At 34.4% G+C, this 27,345-nt stretch overlaps 1 protein-coding gene across 1 annotated transcript; it reads right to left on the bottom strand.

The window, feature by feature from the left end:
- Positions 1-12,219: 12,219 nt before the first annotated feature.
- On the bottom strand, positions 12,220-27,202 carry LOC138697771 (centrosome-associated protein Alms1a-like). The gene is made up of 8 exons (XM_069823262.1): positions 24,558-27,202; positions 22,726-22,938; positions 20,578-20,683; positions 19,434-19,568; positions 17,385-18,987; positions 16,319-16,508; positions 14,304-14,452; positions 12,220-12,385 (listed from the first exon to the last, which is right to left on the bottom strand). Exons 1-8 carry the CDS (start codon positions 27,058-27,060, stop codon positions 12,314-12,316), a joined length of 4,971 nt encoding a protein of 1,656 aa, XP_069679363.1. The 5' UTR covers positions 27,061-27,202; the 3' UTR covers positions 12,220-12,313.
- Between the last annotated feature and the right edge of the window lie 143 nt (positions 27,203-27,345).

The raw sequence follows: 27,345 nt of genomic DNA, 5'->3' as shown, positions 1-27,345 counted from the left end.
GGAAGGAAGAATAGGATATAATGGAGAGAAAGAAGGTACCGGTACTAATGGATGTGGAGAATGAGGAATTGAAGATATTGGAAATAGTAGTGAAGGAAGATGAACTAGAAGAGAAAGAGAGATAAGGTGAAGAAGAGAGGGAAAAGAGCAGATGAAGAACGAAATAAATAAAGCATTGATAATAATAGTTGAGGAAAACGAGGAAATGAAGGAATGAGAGAGGATGTAGTAAGGAGAGATGAGGTGGTGAATGCAGAATTGGACCTTGTCAGGGATTGGATGAAGCTCAACTATTAATAACTACTTAACCGTGTTTTCAAAATTTAGTTTTTACAGAATCTGTAAAATTGTTGGCAAATAATGAAACAGTACGCCACTCCACTGCTTTTTCTTTAAGCCTAATTCATTTTCGTTATTGTCCATATGTTAGAAGAGAATTATCGACATGATGCTGTGGTGTAACGGATAACGCGTCAATCCTCAGACCAAAAGGCAGTACATTCTAATCCCACCGTGACAGATTTTTAATACCATTACGTCAGTTAGTGGAGTACTGGCCCAAAAAGTATTTCAGTCATTACGTGTAAGTTTGAACCCGTAGAACACTAGTTTCAAATCTCAAAATACTTAGATCTACCTAGAACCTCTCCAAAATTCCTTAAATTTCTTCGCTTGAATTCTGAAACATCCGGTATATGTCTCAACCATGACCTTAAAATCCATGTTTTGGTGCTTACTTCCTTTTGCCTTCTGACACAAAGTTTTTATCTCCTTCCTCACGGGACATGTTCCAAACATTTCAAAACAATTGCAGATCACTCACTGTCTAGCAATCATGTGTGGCATTAGAAGACAAATCCCAACAAAATAAAAACTGAAATTGCAAAGGGACTTTAATAAAATTATATAATATAAAAACACAATAATTAAGATGTTCTGACATGCGTTAACTGAAATCATTCCTCTTCAGTTACGTACAACCCAGGTTTTAATGTAGCTAATACATCTGTCTCACTATCGTTTTAGGAATTCTCGCCACCGGAACTGTCGTCATTATGCTATTTCGTCACCGATTAAATTTTCGTCACGGGATTTGTGGTCACCGATTACATTTTCGCCACCGGACTTGTGGTCATCGATTACATTTTCGCCACCGGCCACAATAATATATATATATATATATATATATATATATATATATATATATATATATATATATTAAGCGTAATAAGATTGTTAGGTTGTTTTCGAAGGTACGCAAAATGCTTTTCCAGGAGTTCACTTAGCCGGTTGTCTGTTCCATCTAGGCCAGGCTTTTTGGAGGTGTTTACAGGCCGAGGGATTGTCAAGACAATACTCTGAAGAAGATAATACTGAGCTCAGGACGCAATGTCATTCGCTTATAATCCTGTCTTTGTCCCCGGGGAAGATATTGTCGTTGCGTTTAAAGATTTGGAAGCCACTGCTGTCGATGAATTAATTCTGGTATTTAACTATGTGGAAAACAACTATGTGAAGGGCCGTAGATGCGGTAGAGGTAGACAGCGGCCAATGTTTCCACCGCTGCGCTGTATGGAACTGCTACATAAGGACTAGAGCAATGGTCGTCAGCACTCGCTGAAATGTGCAATGGGTACGCGGTGCCGTCCCGTGTGCACTGTCGTGCAACAGGGAGAGATAGAGAGCATACCCGCTAGCAGCTACGAGAGCACTATAGTGCACTGCGTTTTCCGCGGGTAATAGAGGCTAGCCCCAGCGTGCTCTGTGCTGACGACCCCTGGATTAGAGAGAATCTTCCTCGAACCCTTAACACATGTGAGGCATGGTATAGGCGCGTGAAAACTCTCATGGGAAAGCCTCAGCCTTCCTTATATTCTGTCCTACAGTTACTGCGGAGTGAAACAGAAAGGATACATCAAGATTTGACCGACTAGAAGGATTTTTCATGCACTATTGAATGATACCCAGGTTATAAAGAAGAGCCATGGGACATAATCTAGCTGGAAATTTTGAAGCATAAAGTACAAAATACTGTATTATCATTTATTCCTCTAATATCAACCAATAAAAACGTGTATACAACGGAAGCCTCAATAAAGTACGGTACTTCATTGTACAAGCTCTAGCATCATCAACTCTACTATTTCTAATTACACTCTACTACATTATTACATTACATTTTTATTGTATGTTTCACCTCTCATTTCTACCAAATAGGTGACCAAGGGAGCGGTGACAAAAAGGTCGAAATGACAAAGAACTCTGGTGACAGAAAATTTATGGTGATCAGAAAACCGGGTGACTAAAAAGCAGTGATGTGGTGGTATAATGACTAGGGTTCCGGTGACGAGAATTCCGGATCCTCCCGCAGCCAACTTCATATGTTGTTTACATTAAATAACTTAGTTGTTATTGCACTTCTAAATATATTTGTACTCACCTTCACGTCCTTTAAAATTTCTAGTAATCAAGCTCTTGCTACGCAGAGAAAAATATACATGGCATTAATTTTTGTAAAGAATAATTATTAAAAATATCTCACAGAAAATGTCTTCGTTTTATTATTCTATCGAGTTCACGAACGCAAGCTTTTAGTTTAAACTTTCCACGTTCCACTTGACGTTCAATCCCCGTAAAAGACCACGAGAATATCTGTGAATTTTTTCACATACATATCTTTATTTCTTCAACTATCGACACTATTCCTCGTTTCTGTTTTATGGTATGCTGTCGAGATTGCGTAATTCAGTCCGGAGAGAGAAGGCGATAATGATTGCTGGTACATTTAATGCCATGGGCTTAAGTTTTATGGCTGAGTGAATGATTTTAATGCGATGACCGACTGAACTTCAGCTCGATCTTTGTGAGTGAATACTTACTTACACACACGTGATTCTTTGTTAGTCAGTAAGTAGCTTCACTACGTCAAAATGTTCTGGTGTTTTCATAATTAAGTAAATCATCAAAGAGATTTTACGTTCCCTTTCTTAAACTTACATGATATATTTTAATTACTATTGAAAGAAGCACTATCACACCACTGTCTCAAGAACTCTCCTTGTAAATTGTATGTGTGTACGACAGTTGTGTGATACTGTGAATTTATATTCCATTTCCCGTATAGCGCTATTAACACGCTAGAGAGTATACATTATATTGCAATTTAATGCCACTTCGAGTAATACACGCATCGATTTTATAGGGTAAGTACTGCTGTTCCGGACACACGTATATTACTGTCCGACCGAGTGGTTATATGGCATCTCGATTTCCCCCACCCGTTTCTGCTGGCCTCTCTGTAAATGCTATTTCTAGTGGCTAGGATGTTAGGCTGCTATTACACCACATCTAGTATATAGTCACGAAGCTCAATACGTAGTGAATATGCATCCATATACTGTTTTCGCTGTAAGAAAAATCCTAATGTAAACATAAGCACGCTGCTGTCATAACCGTGATTGGCTCCCAGTCGAAACACTCACATGACGCAGGAAAATATAGTTCGTATTGGGAAACCATAATCTTGTATTATTGGAAAATAAAAAATTGAATTCTAGTTGTTAAAAACAGAATGAAACATATAACTTCACTCATATGTTAAACGCTATGTAAAAAAAAACTACTTTTATATGTTGTTATGTATTATGAACGCGGATGAATACCAGTAGTAATACCGAGGTAGTCTGTTCTAACAAACTGGCGTCACTTACTCACTTGAGCTCGTAGTTGTTCACGTAAGCACGTGGTACTGAATAATGGCTTCTGCATCCTCGTGTGTGTGTGGTTAATAAACATAAGAGTGGAAACTCTCTCAAAAGCGGAGAAAAACAAATAGTCGTAAATGTATATAATAAGTTAAGTGAGTTTTAATTGCAGTAATTATAAATTAAATGTTTCCTAAGCAAACGAATGCATAGTAGTGAGGTTAGGCCTACTTGACGAGTAACGGGAAATGTTTAACATGAAACAGAATGTACAACAGTAGGCGGGAACACGTACTGAGAATCTATGGCGCCTCACTTCAGTCACGTGCTATTGTTTACATTAGGATTTTTCTTATAGCGAAAAGATTATAGATAGTTGCTAACCACTAGGATCGCTACTATCACCTCATTACAGACAATGCGAAATAGTACCTGCACAGTCTATTGTTTCTAGTACCCTCATAAACTCAAGCTTCGTGACTATATACTGGACTGTGATTACACTATCAAAATTCTTTGACAAAGATCTTTTATAAAATATATGACAGTGTAATGGGTTTTCTTTTATAAAGGTTTGTTTTATAAAATTTAATGCGTATCTTGTTAACTTTGATAAAAGATTTCTATACCTTGAAATAAATATGGCGGAACTCAAATATAATTGAACTGTTGCTACCACAAAAATTCTGATATCAGAGTGTGAAGGAAATTAAATGTTGTAAATAAATAATTTCTATAATATTATATTATAATAATATTTTATAATAATTTGTATAACTTTTTAAATCCTCCCATTGTAGCTCTTTCTATAAGTTCTGATGGATACCTACTTCTCTTATCACGTTTTGCAATCCACGGTTTTTACCCACAGGCAATTGAACTAATTGTAGCTAAACAATCATAGTAGGTACTGTTAGTCATTAAACTTAACGCGTAAATATTAGTATCAACAAATCATAAACTTACCTCGTAAATGTTAGTATCAACAAATCATAAACTTAACGCCTAAATAGTATTATCAACAAATCCTCGGAACATGTGTTAACTGTTGTGGAACAAGTGTTAGGTGAGCTTTTGTTCCTAGCTTTAAGTTGTCTTTGATAAAATATTTTATAAAAGATTTTATGTAGTGCAATATACACCAAATCCTATCTTTTATCGAAGATCTCTCATAAAATATTTTATCATATTCTTTGTCAAAGAACTTTGATAGTGTAATAGCAGCCTTAGGCTCTTTCCTGAAAATATCTGTTGTTCGGAATTGGAAGTCTACTGCTACGTAACATTATACAACTGTTTAAAATAATTTGAAGAAAAGGGCCCCGTGAAGTAAGTAACTGTCACGTGACTTCCCCTGTTTCGCCGACTCTGCAACATAACCACTCGGTCGGACAGTATCTATATATATATATATATATATATATATATATATATATATATATATATATATATATATATATATATATATGATCTAGGACAGTACTTATTCTGTTACCAAAACGAGAAAATGTTTTATATCTCATATTCTATTTCCAAAACTAAGAGAGACTAAATATTACATATTCTATTCCAAAACTGTAAAAGATAGATTGTCACATATTCTGTTGCCAAAACTAAAAGAAGCATAACACTTGCAAGAGAATATTATTCAATGACATGAGTAATTTTTTTTTTTATGTATCTCCGTATATCTATGTCAAATTGAATGGAGATTTCAAGTATGTAAAAATTAATATGGGATTTCATTTAAAAAAGAAGTGCCTTTTGCCACAACATGAATCAATATTTTTGTAAGAACACTGTCGTAATATTGAGTTATTTTGCAACAGCTTTTGTACATAACAATTTTTTCGCGAACTGCATATATAAAAAGTTATTAGCAATACTCCATACTTAATTAACAGTTTATATATATAATGTACACAGCATCAATAAAATAATATATAGCACGGTATTATATTAGTATCATTTAATGCTCATAATCCATTCATAGGGGGAAAGGAACTGGCCAACCTATCCTATTATCTCCTGGCCTAGTTGCCTCATAAATGATGCCTTATTGGTGTCACTCGTAAGGTCCAGACAGTCTTCGGACAGTTGACGAAACAACAACAATGCATTCATTAAAATTGAATATAATATAAAATTAATAATAATAATAATCTGTGGTTTATTATTCTCTTATTTTCCGATTTTGATTCATATTTCATTCCATCTTATTCTCAGTCCTTTTTGTGCAGCTGGTTGGTATTTATAACATTCTATTTTTAAATATTTAAAAAAAATGCAAGCGTTTTCCATTCTATACAGCCTATAAGTTTCTTTTGGTTCTGTGGCACAATTTTATATAGACAAGGAATATTTCATGTATGTATTTCAATATCAGTGTGATAATATTTAATGCACATTTCGCTTATCATAACTGTCAAGAACAGTGGCACTAACCCTATTATATTATGCAGTGCAACATTACTTACTATCAACAATAGCGATAGAAGTATCCTCATTAAATTTCCTACATGCTAAAGCCTTGGAGTAATATTGTGAACCTACGCAGTCCCATGCACAAAATAAATGGTTTGCAATATCTGGTACAGAGAAATGTAGGTAAGATCTTAATGCAGAATATCAAAATGCGTACTTCCTTAAAAATGGTTGACAATTTATTACCAGTGTGCATCAAATAGCACAATATTGTGGATCTACCATCACTACGCTGTATTACATCAACTTAATTTGTAGACATGATTCGTTTAGTTCCATTGTACAGTTCCAAAAAAAAAAAAAAAAAAAATGGCCTGCCTGAATTTTCTAAGTCCCAGATACGATGCATTGCACACGCTCAGTGCTCAAAGCAGTGGTACACACGAGGTCACTTTGGCAGCTATTGAAATTTATTTTACTTCGAGTGTTGTAACCCGAAAGGCATTTGAAAAGATGCAATGAAAATATATCTGTTCCTAATGGTAGGCAAATACTTATAAATCGTGCAGAAAAATGGAATGATGGTAAACGAAATGTTGTTGTTGTTTGTTGTTTTCTAATGCCAGGCGTTTGACAATAAAGTCATTTGACCTCTTGCACTCCAATATTTTTCAAAGATATTATCATGACCAGCCACTGAAGCACAGATTTTGAGGTGTTCCGAATCCATTTCTTGGTTTGAGTTGCACAATGGGCAGTTAGGGGACTGATATATTCCAATTCTATGCAGGTGTTTGGCCAAACAATCATGGCCTGTTGCCAATCTAAATGCAGCTACGATTTTCATGGTAAATCGGGAATTAACTGTGGATTTTGATGCAGAGAGTTCCATTTTTTCCCTTGGGATTGAGTTATCAAATTTTGTTTGTTGAATCTAAGTATATAGATTTATTAAATCTCTTCACAGAGTAATACGTAGATTTAGTAACAAGTCTGTAAGTAGCAGTGCTGCCCTTCTTTGCTAAAGCATCCGCATTCTCGTTTCCCAGGATTCCACAATGGGATGGTATCCATTGGAATACAATTATTTTATTGAGTGATATTGAGAGAGCATTTTAGTTATTTCTGCTGTTTGAGATGAAGGTGTGTGTTTAGAGACGATTGATAGAATAGCTGCTTTGGAGTCTGACAATATAACTGCATTCATAAATTTATTGATGTGGCATAGAAGATTCCTGAGACATTCACTTATTGCAATGATTTCACCATCAAAACTTGTTGTTCCATATCCAAGAGATCTATAAAGGGAGAAGAGACAGCACGTAACACCTGCACCGGCACCTTGTTCTCTGGAGATCAAGGATCCGTCGGTGTATAAATGAAGCCAGTTTTGTGGAGGGTACCTAATATTAATTGTCTCTAAAGACAATTGTTTCAGTATTTCAGTGTTTACTTCTGATTTCAGTATTTCTTCTGTTAAATTTAGATTATATTCTATATTTAATAGAGTTAAAGGGTTTCGTTTAATTTGTAAGTTTTCTTTTAAATTCGGGATATTGATTTTCTGTCTTAATTCTTGAACAATGGATATGAAACTTTTTTGAGTTTTCAATCTACAGAGAGGACTGTATGAATGCCAATTGTTTCCTGGTAATCTGATAACTTTTTCATATTGAATCAGTGCTTTTCCTTCTATTGTCATTTTGATGTTGTTAATATTAGTGAGGAATCTCATAGCATCTATTGGAGTTGTTTTGATTCCACCAGTAATGAGTCTGAGAGTTTGGTTTTGAACATATTCTATTTCGTTTATGAAAGGTGAAGTAATTAAAATTTCTCCGCAGTATGTTAGCACTGGCTGTATAAACATTTTGTATATAGTGTTCAAAGTATTCCTAGAGCATCCCCATTTCTTTCCTGCTAGTCTTTTTAGAAGGGAGAATCTTTTACGAGCTTTTTCAGAAATGTATTTCAAATGGTTGCTCCATGTTAACTTACTATCGAAAATAACTCCAAGATATTTGGATTCATAAGTCCTAGGAAGGTGTTGGCCATTGTATTGGATATTGAATTCTCTTTCTTTTTTACAGAGTGAATATATTTGGTAGTTACTTTTGCTTAAATTAAGTTTCATCAATTTGATGTATTCCATTCATGTAGTTGATTCAGAGCTTTAAGAGCAGAATTTTGAATTTTGTCTTTATGCCTGTAAGATCCGGAAGTCCACAAAACTATATCATCTGCAAATAGTGCTGTTTTCATGTTTGATTCCTCTAATAGGGAGGGTAAGTCATTTATATAAATATTGAATAAAGTTGTGCTGAGGACAGCGCCCTGAGGTAGACCTCGATATGTTTGTCTGTAACTAGAAAGTGAGTTATTGAATTTAGTGGCAATGAATCTTTGACTAAGGAATTCTGATATCCATCTGAACATATTGCTGGAGATACCTAATTTCTGGAGTTTTAGTAATAATTTATTTCTCCAAACAGAGTCATATGCTAACTGAAAGTCAATAAATATTGCCAAGGTATCTTCTTTCTTGTTAAAACTGTCTTTTATTTCTTGGCCGAGGCGTATGACTTGTTCATTGGTAGAGTGTAGTTGTCGAAAACTGGCTTGTCTTGGTGATAAAAGATTATGGGATTCTAAATACCAAGTTAATCTGTTGGAGATCATGGACTCCATGGTTTTTGCTATCATGCTATTGGTCGATAACTATTAACATCATGAGCAGGTTTCCCTTTTTTGTGAATTGTTACAATGATTGCTTTTTTCCAAGCTGCAGGAATTGAGGTGTTCCATGATAAATTGAAAATGGATAAAAGTACAGACTTGGCTTTTTCCCCCAGATGTTTAAAAAATTCGGAATGAATGTTGTCGGGGCCAGGAGATTTCTTGGTTTTTAAATTTTGTATAGCTAGAGTTAATTCTTTGGAAGTAAAATTTTGATGAAATATTTCAGGTTTTGTACTAGTAATATTGTTTTTATTATTTTTATGTAATTCTCTTTTGATAAATTTGTCAGTTTTTTTGATATTGGGATGTAATCTGTGAGAGTTTGAGTAGTGTTTATTAAATGCGTTTGCTATATCTCTACTATCTGTTAATGTTTTGTTATTATGAATAATAGGTTGGCTAGTATTTTCCTGTGTAGGTAAACGAAATGTAACCTGTATAATTAATTAAAAAAAAAACTCTTTCTTCAACAAGTCAACAGTATCCGAATTCTGAACTTTGTAGTCTGCGAGCAAGCACACTAGCACAGAGCTATCAAAATGCTTATGATGAATTGTCATAATCAGGGTTGTCGTACTGTATTGTGTACTCTTACTGATGTTTTTAATTTGATCTTATTTTCAGATTAATATCGTGCTTTTTGCATTAGTTGTGAAAATATTGGTGTGTCGATCTCTTCATGAAGGTCCGGGTTCAATATACTGACAGGAATGTTGTGGTGTGATTTGTGCTTTGTAAGGATATTCAAGAGTAGGGTCATTTTTTTCTGGGGCTGTATTTTTATTTAGAATGTAGATAATTCTGAAAATAGTACTCAACAATAAAATAACCATTCCATACAAGTGTCAATTTCTGTGGTTGGACGAGATACAAATCAAGATTGTTTTACTCTCCATTAATGACTATTAATTTGTAACCATTGTATGAGGAATTTGTTATGCAAAAGTTTTGTTCAAATCACTAAATACATTAAACTTCTAATAAAGTAACGTTTCTGCATTACGTTGGTATTTTCATAAGGACTGCACCTTAATTTGAAGCCATTAGGTAGCAAATGGACCTACACCACCTGCAAAAAAAGACAATAAATGACCTTTACGGATTTCATTTTTAACTACAATTCAACTGTTTCAACAGTGATTCCCCAGAATTTTTGTCTAGTCATGTGATTCACATTACGAAAGTCAGGCAAGTGACTAGGGTGCTCAGTGATTGTTAATCATTCAACAGGACTGCACTAGTAGCTACACTATCCAGAAAAAAATCAACTCTGAGTTTAACTGCATAATTTTTGTACTGAGAGTTTATTTTCTTTATCCATAACTTTTTCGTTTATTATCATGCATTTAGAATTATATTGAAAATGGACAGGTTTTTTCCTGAGTTAGTCATTCAGCAGGACTGCACTAATAGCTACACCATAGTTATATTTATCCATGGCTATACTATCCAGAAAAAAATCAACTCGAAGTTTAATTGTATAATTTTTGTATTGAAAGTTTATTTTATTTATCCATCATTTTTTCGTTTATTATCATGCATTTAGAATTATATGGAGAATGGACAGGTTCTTGCTGAGTACTTCGGTTTCTACCAGTTCATTCCACCATTGCTCCATCATAATTAATAGCTCACTGTCCCCAGGAATGTGCATAAGTGTGCCCAGCCCATATAGATTGTTCCCATTGGCCTGTAGAAGGTGCTTCATGCTCGATCGGTTTCAAGTCCCGAAAACAGGATTGAATATTATTAAGGTAAAGGTAAAGATATCCCCAATATACACCATAGAGGTAGAGCTCCATACTTCGTTGACCTCGGCACTAGAATGAGGTGGTATGGTTGACATCACACTCCAAACACCTTTTACATCAGGGAGAAACTCTGTCAATTTGACAGAAGGCAGAGTGAACCTCAAGGGACCATTCTGGAAGTTTGGCAATGAGAAAAAACCCGTTACCACCCACAATTGAACCCAGAACCTTCCCATCCGTAGCCAGTTGCTCTACCAACTTAGCTAAGATTAGATTATACTAGTGGCTTGTGCAGTAAATGCTGCAAACTAAGTTCATTAGTCGTTCAAATAAAAATTTTTCAGATTTATTTTCAATGAAGAATACCAGACATTTTGAAAGTTATTTGCTTCCATAATAATGAAACATACTCCCTCTGAATGTTTTTTTATGCCAAATACTTTTTCTTGAACCTATCCACCTTCAGTTTTTGAGTTTCAATGCGAAAACGCAAGTAACAATGTCAGGACGATCGGTGGGTTTTTCATGTGGGAGTAAAGCAGGTGTGGATTGTAGGTGAAAGTTAAAAAAAAGTCAGGTTTGCTATGCTTTCGAAGAATAGACATAGCATCTTGGTATAGTTGCTGGATGTAGAGCTTGAAATGTAGAGGGTAAAATCATTTTATCCTGCTAAGAGATTTTGCTGAAATGATAGGGAGACTACAAAGTTTTGTAGGCCTCTTTATTTTATCAGTAAGTAAGTATTGATGTGTTCCTGTAAAAAGTTTAGTAATTAAAGCTGTCAGAGTAATTTTTACTGGACTTTGAAAAAAAAAAAATTGCGGATAATTCGCGATTTTCGATATTTCACAGATGTTCGTGCACTAATTACCACAAATTATCAGGAGTCGAGTGTATGTTACATTTTTTTCACCACTGTAGTACACTACCATAAACACTTTTTCTTATAAATAATTTGAAATGCCGGTACATTTTTATGTTGGACAAAGAGAGGATGAGGAGGGAGAGAGGAGTAGATGGAAAAAAAAAGCCTCCTTCTGACAAAATAAGCCAAACACTGATGTATAACAGAAGAAAAATTGGATCTAATTGGAAAGAGAATAATTAACTAATCACTAAATTAACTTCTTGTATGCATAGTGCCAAAAAGACAATTCCGTAAGTTGTAAAATTCTTGTTAAAAATAGGACCATTTAAAATAGCAACAATGAAAGAACTGAAGGAAAGTGATTAGTCTGCAATTGACAAATACAGAGTTACCCCTGTCTTTTTATAATCTAAGTGTGGCTTTATTTAACAGAAAGAGATTAATTATCAGAATAGGTCTGCATAGGATATCAACCTTCCGTGAAATAGACACACATATATCATTACTGTTTTCTGGAATTAGAGTGTTTATTTTTGAAGTAGGTTTACATGGTTAACCTTTACAACAAAAATAAATGTCATGCATTTTAAACATTGCACTTAAACTAAGAGTATGTTATGAAAATTTACATGCTACAAACTTCACATTACCTACATGCAAAGAAAAAAGTAATTATATTACTTATTTTAATACTACAAATAAAATAATTTCTTTGGTCATTTGTGTAACAAAAAAATACTGATATGTACTGTTACTTGCATGTAGCAAGTAAAGTGAAAGGCACTATTATGGAGTGATAAAGAGATTTTTCTTTTTTTTTTTTTTTTTTACACAATTGAAATTACACTTTTGCTGTTTGACAGATTAACATCACCTTTCAGCACTCTTGTTTGTAGTTTCTGAAACAAAAATATTACGATATTTTAAGATGTATTGGTTTAACTACATTGAAGATTTTGGATATTTACACTCGAATGAACTATCTGTAATACAGCATAATCCTCAAATACTTTACCACAAGGAATATCTTAAACATCCCATACTTTTAAAAATCTATAGTGCTCATTAGACAATAAACTTTCAAGTCTTATCAATTACGTTTTAGACTCCTAAAATAGGCATTATTTAACTCTATATAACTAATATACTGTAGATACTGAAAATAAACACAATCTTCATTGAATTTTTTTTGTATTTATTAACAATTTAAACTGTTTTGTAAAATTTTAAGTGTTTCATATTTAAATTTTTAAAATACCTTTTAATTTTGTCAGAGATAAACTGAAATTCGTGACATTTCCATGTCATAACTTCGGTTAGTTACATGGAATATGTTACAGTTAAGCCCACACCTGTGGAGTAACGGTCAGCGCGTCTGGCCACGAAACCAGGTGGCCCGGGTTCAAATCCCGGTCAGGGCAAGTTACTTGGTTGAGGTTTTTTCCGGGGTTTTCCCTCGACCCAATACGAGCAAATGCTGGGTAACTTTCGGTGCTGGACCCCGGACACATTTCACCGGCATTATCACCTTCATTTCATTTAGATGCTAAATAACCTCAGATGTTGATACAGCGTCGTAAAATAACCCAATAAAATAAAAAAAAAGTTACAGTTACAGTTAAAGTTAGTGAACAGATGAAAATTTTTTATCACCAGTGACTATTTTTGTTTAAAACTATGCTTCTAAAACTGTTTACTTCAGTTTTTATTATCGTTTTGTTGAGATCTATATGTTTTTGATATTTCGCAAGTATGGCAGGTTGTAAAGATAATCTTCAGCTTTTGCTAGAAATATTTCAACATCAGCAAATAAAATGGTATCTGAATTTGCGTTAATTCTATAAGGTACCGGTACACAATTTAAGAAAAATCCATCTATACACCTTTCCATGCGGTTTAGTTCATGGAGATCTCAGATTTTTAGCCACCCAGAACACAACACAACACATTTGTGCTTAAGTAAAGTTGCCCAGTTTTAATCTTAAGACTCAATCACTTTTATTTATGGCAAGTTAAATATTGCATGCACCCAGATAAAATATTGTAGCCATGAAGATGAGACATATGAATTAAGTCTAAGTCGTGTGAAAAGCATTATAATTCCCTGATATATTTCTATTTTCTTCTTTCATCTGTTATTATTTATACATGTACTAGGACATAGATATAACATAAGCTTTACTAAATATGTTGTAGAAAGTCCATTCTATTATTATATGAAATAATAGTTTGGACCCATACTTCATTTATTGCCCCAAAGTATGAGCACACGAAAAACCGGAAGTCAAGTGTGATTGTATTTACTCATTTTAAAATTAAAAAAACCATTTCTTGTAAATTTACATTGTTCTTTCCATGCAATTTTCAATACTTATTAATAAACACTTGGTGGTATACATCATTTACTTACAAGTGACTTTTAAGGAACCTGGAGGTTCATTGCTGCCCTCACATAAGCCAGCCATCAGTCCCTATCCTGAGCAAGATTAATCCAGTCCCTACCATCATATTCCACTTCCTTCAAAACCACTTTAATATTATCCTCCCATCTACGTCTCGATCTCCCCAAATGTTCTTTTTTTCCTCAGGTGGTGGTACACATTACAAATTTTGTTGTTCGTAAATATTATAATATATATCTATGCTTATTTTAACATGTTGTCTACTACTGTTCCTCAATGATAATGGGCTTGTATTCTTTTCCAGAATTGTAGTCTTTTTCTCATCTTGTGTGCATCCTCTGTTGTTTCAAATTAGAAACATTTCGCAATTTGAACATTTTGAACCACTCTGAATTGTTCTTCACAAAATACCCACCTTTGCAAATACCTGAGCCATGAGTCTATTGGTGCGATAATCTTCTTTCTTTTTTCTTTCTACCTTCTCGCTTAGAACTTCAGGCAATTTACGATACTTGCGTTCTGTTTGTACACGCATTGAGCGCTGACTGAATACTCTCTTGACAGCTACAAGAGAAAATATTTATGCATATCAGAATTCCTAAATAACAGATCACTTTCATATACAGGATGGAAGTAATAGAACCCTGCAGTTTCTAAGAGCTTATTTCTTGGATAGAGTACAACAAAAAATTCTAATACAATATTAGTCCCAAATGAATAATCATCTCACAAAAATAAGTTTCCCCTAAATGTTAAGACTGTTCTACTTGATGAGTAATAACTGTACAATTCTGATTTTTACTATCATCATTAGAGAAACTGATAAAGTATGATTTATCTCTTTAGTTTTTTAATAATATGGACAGTTTTCTTGCAAATTAAATAGAGATTAACACATATCATTATTTCCTACCATTAGGAAGTCTGGCAACTGTGGTGACTAAGAGACGGAACGCTGCTATTCAGACTGAGTGTGTGTATGTTTTCGTAAGTGAGCCGATGATGCGCTGTTGCCAAACTACAGAGATTTTTAGCCTAATTTTCTAATTAACCATGCACCTTTTTACAAAACTCATAATAGGTTTTTAAACTTATTTTAATGTACTCTATTACCCCCTTCAGTGTACAGAGTTACCGGTTTATCACTTCCACCCTGTACTGTTTAAATCATTAATCTTGAACTCTGAGAGCTAATATAAAGACAAAGGGAAGTAAACTAAGTACAGAGGGACAGATAAGCAGCTAGGAAAAAAATAACGGCACACTTTTATTCAAACATACATTAACTACTTTGGAGGAAAAGTTGTTGTTGTTTTCTAATGCCAGGCGTTTGACAATAAAGTCATTTGATCTCTTGCACTCCAATATTTTTCAACGATATTATCATGGCCAGCCACTGAAGCACAGATTTTGAGGTGTTCCGAATCCATTTCTTGGTTTGAGCTGCACAATGGGCAGTTAGGGGACTGATATATTCCAGTTCTATGCAGGTGTTTGGCCAAACAATCATGGCCTGTTGCCAATCTAAATGCAGCTACAGACGATTTTCGTGGTAAATCGGGAATTAACTGTGGATTTTGATGCAGAGAGTTCAATTTTTTCCCTTGAGATTGTGTTATCAAATTTTGTTTGTTGAAGTCTAAGTATGTAGATTTAATAAATCTTTTCACAGAGTAATACGTAGATTTAGTAACAGGTCTGTAAGTAGCAGTGCTGCCCTTCTTTGCTAAAGCATTTGGAGGAAAAGTAGAGTGACAGCAGCAGTAGTACATCATTTTATGACACCAACTACAGAGATTATTCACCACCAAATTCAACATGGGCAAGAAATGACCGATAGATTTTGCCTGGAGTCCTTTATCTGGGACAACTTTATGTACCTTGTGAGGGAAGCCATGCTAAGAAATTTATAGTCCAAAATCCATACCATTGCTGGGTCTGAACCAGCAAACATACGATTCAATGGCCAGCATGGTAACTGTAAGGACAATAGTGGATGACAATGAAGTATTTATGCCATGTTATTGACCACAAATATCAATATTTGACAAAAATGTAAGTTCGTGGTTATGCAGCAAATTTATTACCAACTTAGTAACACAATCATCGGAGAAAAGAGAAATGTTGGGCAAGATAAAGAAGAGAGGAAAGCCACTACCAGAGATGTAGAGATTCGCACATTATAGGACTGAGCATTGCTAGTGGATGATGAAGAAACCTGACACTTGCCAACAAAAGGGGAAGGAAAAGAAGGTTGTGCTGTGAGTACATCACTCTGGGTAACTACAAACTAATTTGTTATACCATGTTTTTCTCAATTTTTCAGTCAGGATATACATTAAATTCCATTCAGCTATTCAGTAGTAAGCCAGATGCTTCTGCTTTCAATACCATGCATGAAAAGTGAACATACACTGTGATACCACTCACCTAATGGAGGAGGTGGCAAGGGTTCCTTGCTAACTGCAGAAGAAGCTTCATCATCACACAAACTGGCAAGTGCTAACAGTTTCTGTTTGCTCTTCTGTCTAAGCTCTCTTAAGTATGCCAATTCATCTATACACTGTCGACGATATTCAGCATGCTGGATGAAATCAGGACGGTTTTTCATGAGATATTCCTAGTAAAATAATAATAATAATAATAATAATAATAATAATAATAATAATAATAATAATAATAAATATTATTTTAGATGCTGAACGAGAAGACATATAAATTTTATAATGTGTGTTTCCCATTGAATTATAGCGCATGATTGTATATTATGTTGCCCAGTTATAACATGTGATTATGCCTAGTTCTTATTTAATTGGAAACATGAAAAGTACTCACCATGAATTAACTGGAATAGTTTCATTAGAGAGTCTTTTATTTGGAATCTTACTGTAAAAAAACCAACTTCGAATAACAAAAAATTAGGGTGTTATAATGACCTTGACAGAATATATATTGGTAATACACACTGTACAACAGAGTGTTATTGTAATTTTTCTGTCTTTGGTGATGATGTTTTGAAAATAAGAATTTATAGTTAATTTTTCTCATTTAGACTGTCATTTATATAGTTTAAATCAGTATTAAAAGTAACTTAGAAATAAACTTTCACTTTCTGTATATACCGTATGTGGAACACAGCCACCCATAGGAATTATAGACCCCTCTTCAAATATTTTTCATGGTCTTGTATAAGAGAAATTGAAGGAGATGATTGTAAATATGTGCATAATTTGTTCTGTAAGGTACTGTTCAATCCTTAACATGAAATATTTTCTTCAAATCATATAGCAGAAGATGATTTCAGTAAAATATTAGAACCTACTCATCAGGAACCTAATGGAACATTATTATTAGAGAAAAATACTTTATTTTACTAGAAAGAAAAGAAAACGTCTGCTTGCAGAGAAATTATTCAATACTCTTAGTCAAAAAAAATCACCTGTAATTAAAGATAATAAAAACTTATTTAGAAGAGTTTGTAATCATAAATTATTACCTGTAACGTGAGATTTTTCCTATAAAGCCTTTTTTTCTTATGGTATTCAGAACTGTTTTTGCTTTTAACAGATTTTCCTAGTATCTCTTTGTCTTTAATAATGGTGTCAGAGTTAAATCTTGATCTTAGCTGTCCTTTTCCTGAAGCTAATGCTGAAGATCCTTTCCGCTTAGCAATTTTCATTTTGATTTCTTGTAATGATCTCTTTGGTGATTTCTCTTTTATACTATTTATAGATGTATCTGTACTTTCATCCAGGGTCAAAATATATCCAAGAGGTGATTTGGTAGCATGTCTAGAAGTAGATGAAGTTTTATCATCACTAAGAGATTCTTTTGTTTTTGTTACTTCAAAGTTTGGTTTTCGCCTACAATAGGAGCACTTATCAAATGCTGATCCCATGTTATCCAACTCCTTTTCTTTTGCTGATTCACTGTAATTTGATTCATTATCCGGACTTGATAATTCATTTTCCTCAGTGTGTTGTTCATAATTGCAATTGTGACATTTTCTGCTGCGTAGAGAATAATTCTGTCCTGACTTCATACATCTAGAGCACATCCCATCACTGACATTATGCTGTAGATTATCATTCTCAAGTGCACCACAACATGGGCACTCCACATTATTTACATTAATTTTATTTTCATCTTTATTTGTATGATTAGTGGTTCTCTGAGTTACTGGATACCAGTGGGGTCTTATCAAAGGCAGTCCACTTACTGAATGTGAAGTTTGCACACCAGCATTTTCTACTGTTTCTGTAGCGACAGACACTCGCTTGTAGCCTTCAGAATCATGAGTTAATTCAAGAGCATCTCTTAAAGTTCCCATAGAAGATAATGCACTTCTGTTAGAATCAGTTTCATCTTTGGTTTGCGTTATTTTTCTACTAGATGAAACAGAGTTTTGTTTTCGAGTACTGTTCTTAACATTACTGGAACAAGAATGCTCTTTTTGAGCTTTTTGTCCTGAGGTTTGTTGCTTTTGAGATTTTATTTCCGATTTTATCTGGGTTAGTAATTTCTTGCACTTACAGCAGCATAATGGATTCTCCTCATTTGAATTGGAGTACTTCCCTGCAGTTTCACCACAAGCACATAATTTTGAGGAGTTCCTTGTATTTTCAATATCTGCAGTAAGTGACCTTGCAGAAGAATGGAAATTTGTTACATGTTTATCCTTTGATGTTTGTGTATATACATTGATTCTTCCTGATGCTGCATTGTCTGTTAAAATACTATCAGTCAATTCAAAAGTCAGTTCATTTTCTGAAATATTTGAAAAATCTGATGTGTGGGTCTGAACATTTTTCTTGTGTTGAATTTCACGTGATAATTTTTTTATATTTCCACTGCTCTTTGATCTGTCTTTTCCATTACATAATTCAATATTTGTAGCACACTGGGTACCAACACTTTTCAGATGAGAAGAAATCTGTAGGTCAGATACTGAGGTTTGTTTGTGATTACCAGTTCTTCTCTTCTCCTCTGATGCAATACAAGTTTTTAACTCTGAAAACTTGTTATTATGACTGTGATCATTGACTGATGAATTACGTGGATGTGTAAGAGTAGTAGTGCTGCTAGATGTTTCAACTGATCTGAAACAAAAACAACAATGCACAGTGTGTATGATAAACACAAGAAACAGTTCAGGCTTGTAATCAGAGATATGAGTTACATGTCCTCCATTACTGACATATTTTTCATAAAGCAAAAACTCCAATCCATACTTAAAGGCAACCGCTTGATAAATACAACACTGACTTTAACATATTTTTCAGTTTTTTTTTACTTTGTTTCTTAAGACTTATCCACAGCTACGAGTTTGTATCAATATATTTTTTTGTATTATACATACTCTAACACAACTAAAATACAAACAAATTTGTCTAAAGAGTGTAATTATGTTTAATATGTGATCTCGCTCTGTTTGTCTGTCTGTCTGTCTGTCTCTCTCCTTCTCCCTTCCTGACTAACACTTTTTTGCATGATAGGAATATTTTTACATTTACATAGATCTTGCCATAAAAATTAAAACTATTACCTCATTAATCCAGGACTAACATCTCTATTCTTCTGAAGTTCTTTAGTATCTCTCCTTTTCTTCTGGTATCCTTTATGGCTTTGCTCCCATTGATCAATAAGGCTAGTTCTTACATTCTTTTGTTTTTCTAACAATCTGAAATTGATACCAAAATTTCTATTTCCTATTTTTCCATTGCACTTAATGTCATATGTCTAAAGTGTTCAACAAATATCTTATGTTGAAGAATACAATGGTTACAAAACAAATTAAAACACGTCAAGAAAATAAGACTATTCACACATTTCAAATACTACAAGATTTTTATGGAATCAGGATTCGAAATAAAACTGTATGCTTCTGCGAAAACTAGATTCTGATTCTATTTATCATCATGATTCTAAGAAATACAGTAGATTCTCCAAAAATAAATTATTTGTATGTCGTTTACATTTGGAAACCTTCAAACCATTCTGTGCCTTGCCTCCCAATAAAATTCACCTATATTATTAGTTCTTTACAATAATTCAATTATATATTTTATTCACACTGAAAAAATTATAACCATATTAATATTACAACCTTTATATATATATATATATATATATATTATTTTGAGCTGGGTAAATGTTGTTTAACATGCATCTAAAATAAACTAGCAAAGAAATAAATGGAAAAATACCTCTGCACCAAAATGAAACTGGTAATAGATCATGAGGAGAGATTTGAAAAATCTAAATCTGCTGCACTAAATGTAAGTAAACACAGCCAGCATTCCTTACCTTTCCCTCCCCTCTGCTGTATTCAGACAGTGACGTGCGCTGGATTGCAAGATTTATTTCAAAGATTTTTGCTATTATTCAATTTAAATTCATAGCGAAATGATTTATTTTGTAAAAAAAAAAAAAGATTCAAGACATTAACTGTTCAGATTATTTTTACCTATCTGCTTGTTTAGCAGTCAGCCATTTCTCTTGGGCTATTACCGCAATAGAATGTTGCGACCATTGGACAAAGAATTTTTTTTCTGCTTAACGGTGTTCATCGAAGGAAAAGTTTTGTTATATTTAACATATAGAATCACCTCTTAACATTTTGTGCAGAGCTTACCATCCACCCTGAATAGATAAAAAAAAATAAATAAATATTTATTTGGTTACTCAACTGTTTCAAATTTTGTAAATGATGGATCTCTGTGGAGATCCAAGACAGCTGATTTTCTCTCTCTGACTCACAGAGATTAAGCAACACAGACTTTTTGCCGTGTGAACCTGAAATTTAAAAAATACAACTAATTAGGAAACTTTTTACCAGGGAGCATAATAATTAGAATACATAAAAAAAAATTAGGAAGTTAGTAAGAACGAAAGTCCTTATTGTGACTGATTATATGGTTACCAACATTGCAGAACCAGGTTTTGATCTCAATAACATAAGTGAAACTGAATGGGAATAGTGTACACACCTGATGTTAATGTCCCCATGTTTGCATTGCAGAAACAGAGATGAATTCGAGATATCCACCAATGGACATATTTATTTACTGAATGTCATAAGAACCAAGCTACCAGTTAAAAAGCTAAATGGGGAGAGTAGGCTCACAAGGAAAGCTCACCAAGTGATAATGGATTTTTACAACGATTTTTCCCCTATATGTTCCATTTGAAATAAGAAATCTCCCTATAAATTTCTACATCCGGAGAAGGCTTAGCCTTCGAGATATGATTTTTTTCAAAATAATCGCTTGGCATTCATATGTCTCATTCTCCATTGCCATCGTGAAGAAGAAAATTGTTTAAGGACCCCAAATGTTTACGCATTGCCCTCAAAATTGGAAAAAAATATGAAAACTCACCCCTTCAAGTGGTTTCAAGAAGTATACTTTCCGTATGTTAGTAATCATAGCTTTCCTTTGGTAGACAGGCTATAGGAAGAATAACTCCAGAAAGTAACACGGTGGAAATGTTAACAATTCCAAAGCACACAGTTCCGATTGTTGAGTATCTTGACGTTTATGGCTTTAGGGCTTGAAAAAATTTCATTCGGAAGATCTCTGATAACGTTTTGTTACTTGGCACGAATATTATATTGAATCAGATGTGATAAAATTGCAGTCCTTAACACATAATCAGTTTTCATCTCTTAGATATGTAAATATGTTTAAATATGGGTGGCATAAAGCTGAGTACCTTAACGACAAACCTGATAAATTCGTCACTCTTGTAGAATTCTGTTTTCACGCCGATGTGCAGAACTGCCCTAAAGCTGACTGTGAGAAGCTTGTTTCTCTGAAATGTTCGTGGTGCAAAGTTCCACTGTGTTTTGAGAATTTTTACAATGATTTCCACTACTGTGATTAGTAGAGTGAGTAATTTAAGGTATACATGCTTATATAGGGTGATTACGGTTACGGAGATATGGCTCTTTGATTTCACAAAAACTTCTGGGATTCCATTGTACTAACTCGCATTTAGAGACAGATAACAGACAAATTTAAAGTTTATATTCACATATGCATACAAACCTAATATTCTAGACATTGGGATTGATGTTGCCGCACATTTTCAAATGTACTCCTTCTATTTCAGTACATTGTTGTACTCGGGCATGAATTGCGCTCGTCACTTGGGAGAGTTGCTCGTGGCTGTTCTTTAGATGAATGAACTTCTCTTACTCCACATCCTATAAGAATCATTGTTCACAATATCGATTCCAATGTTACGTCATTCATTGCGATCGGTGACCTTGTCTCACGTCTCAGCATATGGTAATGTCTGATTCACATTGGGGTGATACTTTTGCTAAAAAAATGCATCTAGCTCCGCCATCATTCGAAAACGGACTTATGTTCATATGAACTTTTTCACTCAGAATGATTTCAAAATTCACATCCTACATTTTTTACCTTTCCCTGTATTTCCTTATAATTTCATTATAGACTAATCTGTAGTCAATTTCATGAATATTATGTATCTCGTATGTCATTTTCATACTTTAAGGAGATTTTGACAGTATGATATACAGCTAGATGAGATTTATTGTCTAATATGCCTAGCACATAGCACTGTTTGCATTAACTGTTATAGCTCTGGCTTGAAAATTAAAAAAATAAAAAACTTTTTTTTTTTAATAGGCTTTCTCCGGATGTATAAATTTATAGAGAGGTTTCTTATTTCAAAGGAACTATGGGGGAACAATCGTTGTGAAAATCCATTATCACTTGGTGAGCCTTCCTTGTAAGAATGAAAGGAGAGGACAGTCCACTCTGCATATGTGACTTGACACACTACACATGCATAAGACTACAATGTACCTGATTTTTGTTTATGTTTCTCATATTCTTTTTCCGACTGTGTGATCAATTCCTTCCAGGAGTGTCTATTTTTATTAATATTTGTATTAGTTGATGAAGAGTCTTCGTAGCCTTCAGTCGTGAATGTTGTTGTTTCAGCTCTGCTGTCTGAGTGATTGTCTGACAGAAGGATCTTCTCCGAAATATAAGATGGTCCACTTGTATCTGAAAATGCTACAAAACACATTAACTTCCCTCAGTTTACAATTAATTATGCGGGAAATCCGTTACATAATTTTAATTTTTCTCGTTTACAAAAGTAGATATCAACAAATGTTACAGACATAGCCATTCCATTGTATTACAATGATTGTAATATGAAATCTGAATACTTCCAGAGCTCTGTAGTTGCCTGACAAACTTCTGTAATTCATATTACTATCAGACTACCTGACAGTATACATTGGTAAGACTGGTTTGAGTACCAGTATCTCATCACAAAAAAAAAAAAAAAAAACCTACGTATGGTACATTATGGTTTTAAATGTGCTCTAATATCGCATATCGCTATCATGAAAGTTTTTCCAAGACCTTTCAGACCAGTTATGGTCCAAAGACAGCTATCAAACTGAAAAATGTATTGTTATGTACTAGTAATTTCTCTTTGTTGTGCATTAAAAACTATAAAATAATGGTAATTGATAATTGTTCTTAAAAAGAACTAAATGAAGCACACAGAATAAAATTAGTGCTTTAGACACATACAGAGCTCCTCATTCCTGCACAAACATATGAATGCGATGACAATAGTATGCTGTGGGCTATCACTAGACAGATTTTGTTGACAGAAAGTATTTGTTTTATATTTTATTTAACGACGCTCGCAACTGCCGAGATTATATCAGCGTCGCCAATTTGTCGGAATTTTGTCCTGCAGAAGTTCTTTTAAGTACATGCCAGTAAATCTACTGACATGAGCCTGTCGCATTTAAGCACACTTGTTCTGCAAAGGAATTTTTCAGTGTTACATTTGTTCAGATCAGTTTTCTGCACACTTAAAGGACAAAACTAAAATTCTTTCAATAATTTACTATCATAATACACTGTCTCTTAAATTGACTGAGCATATTGGGAATTAAATCAATGGCTTTCCCAAAACACACTATGAAATGTTTTATATAAAACAATTTTTATCTCGAAAAGGAAGCAAAAACGAGTAGGCCTAAAATTGTATTGAACTTTTTTTAGTTTGAAATAGCCTGTCTCAAAGAATAACCCCCTGAAATTAATGACATTATTGATGGTCCAGCCTGTATATAGTGGATACAGTAGATTAGTTATCTCTGACACACATTTTTAACACATTATTGATTTGCAAGCCAAGAAATTTGGTTGTTTTTATTAGGGACTTATTATTAAGTATTGCGCTTGAAATTTGTGAGGTTGAATTTGGGCAGGATTTAAATTGAATTATGTTAATTTTGTTACAGTTTAATACTAATTTATTGGCTTGGCTGAGAACCAATCCCAAATTTTGAAGAGAATTGCCTCTGTTGAAGATTGGAATGTGTTTGAGATATTAGCTGCAATTATTATACTTGTGTCATCTGCAAATAATATGGGATGACCTACATCTTTTATTACGGGAGGGGGGGGGGCAGCAAGATCGTTTACGTGATTGAAAGTAGGGGTCAAATACGTCTAAAAAAAACTCTGTTTTGACCAGTATCAAAAATTATGTAGCCTAGGCCTATATTGTATTAACTTACTGTCACATGTAATGTTCTATAATAACTACTGTACTATGATACTCATGCAAAACAAGCAAGTTAATGTAAAGACACTAGGCCTACCTGTTCCCACACATTTATCAGCTACCCTGTGACTCTGGTCTGCAGCATGACTTGAAAACTGATCACATTTATCACTGTGGTTTTCACTTGCTGATTCTTTCAGTCTCTCTTTCGTTTCCCCTGTCTGTGCATCAGTCCCACTTGCCTGCACATCACACACACTGACAGCTGCAGTTGAATTTACAAACGACGTTGGAGGCACAAATGGTACATTTTTATGTAGAGAATTCAGCAATTCTTTATCTTCTGCGTAATCTGTTTCAACAATCCTACTTACTACTTTTCTAACAAGCTGCTTTTTAGCCTTAGAACTATAAGAACTTGACTTTAGCAGATCTTTAAGCAGATTTACTCCCTTCTCAATATCCGTTGCCAAAGTACTTGGAGTAGTTGAATTCCAGAACTCGTTGCTAAGAATATTTGCTCCAGATTTTGTTGAGAGCCCTATAGAAGGATGGGATGATACACTCTCGGATGACGAATCTCCTGTAGTGGTGTTTCTGTTCTCGTACACATGGCCAGGAAGATATTCAAAACTGTGAGCTGCGCCAACTACACTGTGCGAAGTCCTTGCGCACCTCTCAACGTGATTCGAAGCTGCCGAGTGAGAAGCATCTCCCATGAACCACGATGCTGCAGTCTGCGTACTACTTGCTTCACTCTCCAAAGTTCCACAGTTCTTTTCTGTTTCTCCTTCACTTTGGTTCACTTGTTGCATTGTTGTCTTATCACTATGAGTGTTTTCCATGTTTTCAACACTAATATTTTTGGTAGTAATTGCACTGTCTCTCCCTGTTGCAGTATCTAGGTCTGAATTTATTTTTATCTCTTTCACTAATAAGTCCCCATTATTTGGAAAATGTTTTAATGTAAATTTATGTTTCTGCTTTCTAGACAAGTTTTCCTCAATTATAGTTTCTGTTTTATCAATAATATCATCATCAGAGTATTCTATTTCAGCTCCGGAATCAAGTTTGTGTGTATAATTTTGAGTATTCACCTGAATTCCAACAGAATGGCTCTTAGGCACATTAAATAAAGAAGTTTGAATAACTTGATCTAACATTCTAGGCGAGTCGTGCTTTTGGACAACTGTTGCTATTGATGATGATGAAGCAGAACATGTATTCGCTTTTTTATTTTGATGTTGCAAATATAACGGATTATTGGTAGCCTCTTGTCTTACGGTCTTCATGTCATGTTTTTTTGTTAAACTCAGGTAACTCTGGCTTCTTGAAAGCAAATCTCCATGTGTATCTTGTAGTCCGCACGAACTTAGATTTGTCAAGGAACTACTAATTTGCCTCGTAAGCACATTGAAATCTTTGTTTCTTTCAGACAGTGTGCGTTGTCCATTATTCCGGGCCACTGAAACATTATTACCATAAGATGACTGTGGAAATAAGTTTCTATCTGTTTGGGGCTTCACAATAGGTGTGATTTCACTTTCGCTATCAGTACCTGTTGTAGGACTCACGACTGCACTTCTCTGTATATCTGTTGGAGTCGATATTGCCATAGGGCCTTCATTGAAAATATACTTTGTCACTGGTCCTGGTTGCAAGAAACCTGCAACTGATTTTCCTATTGTCCCAGACGTGCCCTCAGGTTCAAGTCTCAGTGCAGCAGAACAACCTCTTGACAAAACCATTTTTTCTATGGTACTAAGGCCCTCGGCTGAGGGAGATTTATAACCATCCTGCTGGTAATTCTGATAACCGACATCGGCACCGCTGTCCCACTCAAGGCGTCGACTTGAAGTAACACTGGATACTGAAGCAGGTGATGGAGCTCTTCCACTTCCTGCTGCTTCAGTGTTTATAACAGCATGCTCTTGATTTTGTTCTGGCATGTTCAAAGTATGATGCTGAATTCCAGACATTGGCAAAGAGCTTCTGTACGAACGAAAGGCTTGCCAATTTTCTGGAAGTTGAGTATTTTCAACATCACTAATAGCGTTCACTTCTCGCCGAACTGCAGGTATATATTCCTTGCCATACGATGTACCAAGAACCTCTTGCGTACCTGAGGGAAAGCACCTAAATGTCATGTCTTCCATCAAAATACACTGATTCCCACTATCCTTTTCTTCTTTATTATTACATTTCAAGTTATTCGTATCCAGATTATGTTCAGCATTATGACCGTGTTGGTCTACAGCTTGTTCGTTCTTATTTAATGCAAAAAATTCGCTGCTACTCATGCCAAAACTTACACCATGCACATTTAAGTCTGTTGGTAAACTAGAAGCTCCAGAAGGATACAGATTCTCAGCTAATGATGCTCTGTGTCCACTGTTGCGTAATTTATTGTAATATTCTATTATATATGACGAAAGATTGGTTTTCGCAAATGCTGACGATCTTTTGTTGTCCTCTGTAGATAAATTTTGAGAAGAATTTTGGTGAACTTGTTTACAAGTGTCTTTCTTTGTAACGTCTATTTTATTCGCTTCCATTACTACCTCAGCACTTTCATCGTCTTCGCAAGATTCTTTATCCATAGTTGCCTATCGGAGCATCAAATAATGTTTATAAATAGTTTATAGGTTATACACAAACTAATACACTTACACCATAAACGCAGTGAAAGTTAACTTTAAATTCGTTTGTTATTGTGTATTCTCATTTGACCGCCAGATCGCACTGAAAACCACGAAGTCTACGAAAGTCAAATCCGCTTAATTTGTGCCAACATAGTAAAGATAATAAAAAATAGTGTACATACATTTGATTTATTCAATTTCATAGATCCTACTCATTAAATTAAGTCATTTAACAGTGAAATA

Source organism: Periplaneta americana, chromosome 4 (genome assembly GCF_040183065.1).
Source record: "Periplaneta americana isolate PAMFEO1 chromosome 4, P.americana_PAMFEO1_priV1, whole genome shotgun sequence".
NCBI lineage: Eukaryota > Metazoa > Arthropoda > Insecta > Blattodea > Blattidae > Periplaneta > Periplaneta americana.
The sequence above is the reverse complement of the archived record's forward strand: the minus strand, read 5'-3'. Positions and strand labels throughout refer to the sequence as shown.

What these genes read in the sequence shown, in the direction of transcription:
- LOC138697771 (XM_069823262.1), bottom strand. Translation starts at nt 27,060, where the DNA reads ATGGATAAAGAATCTTGCGAAGACGATGAAAGTGCTGAGGTAGTAATG. An exon ending in TGATAAATGTGTGGGAACAG is followed by an intron (nt 22,939 to 24,557) that starts GTAGGCCTAGTG and finishes TGTGTTTTGTAG; the next exon opens with CATTTTCAGATACAAGTGGA. An exon ending in CTTGCCACCTCCTCCATTAG is followed by an intron (nt 14,453 to 16,318) that starts GTGAGTGGTATC and finishes TTTCTCTTGTAG; the next exon opens with CTGTCAAGAGAGTATTCAGT.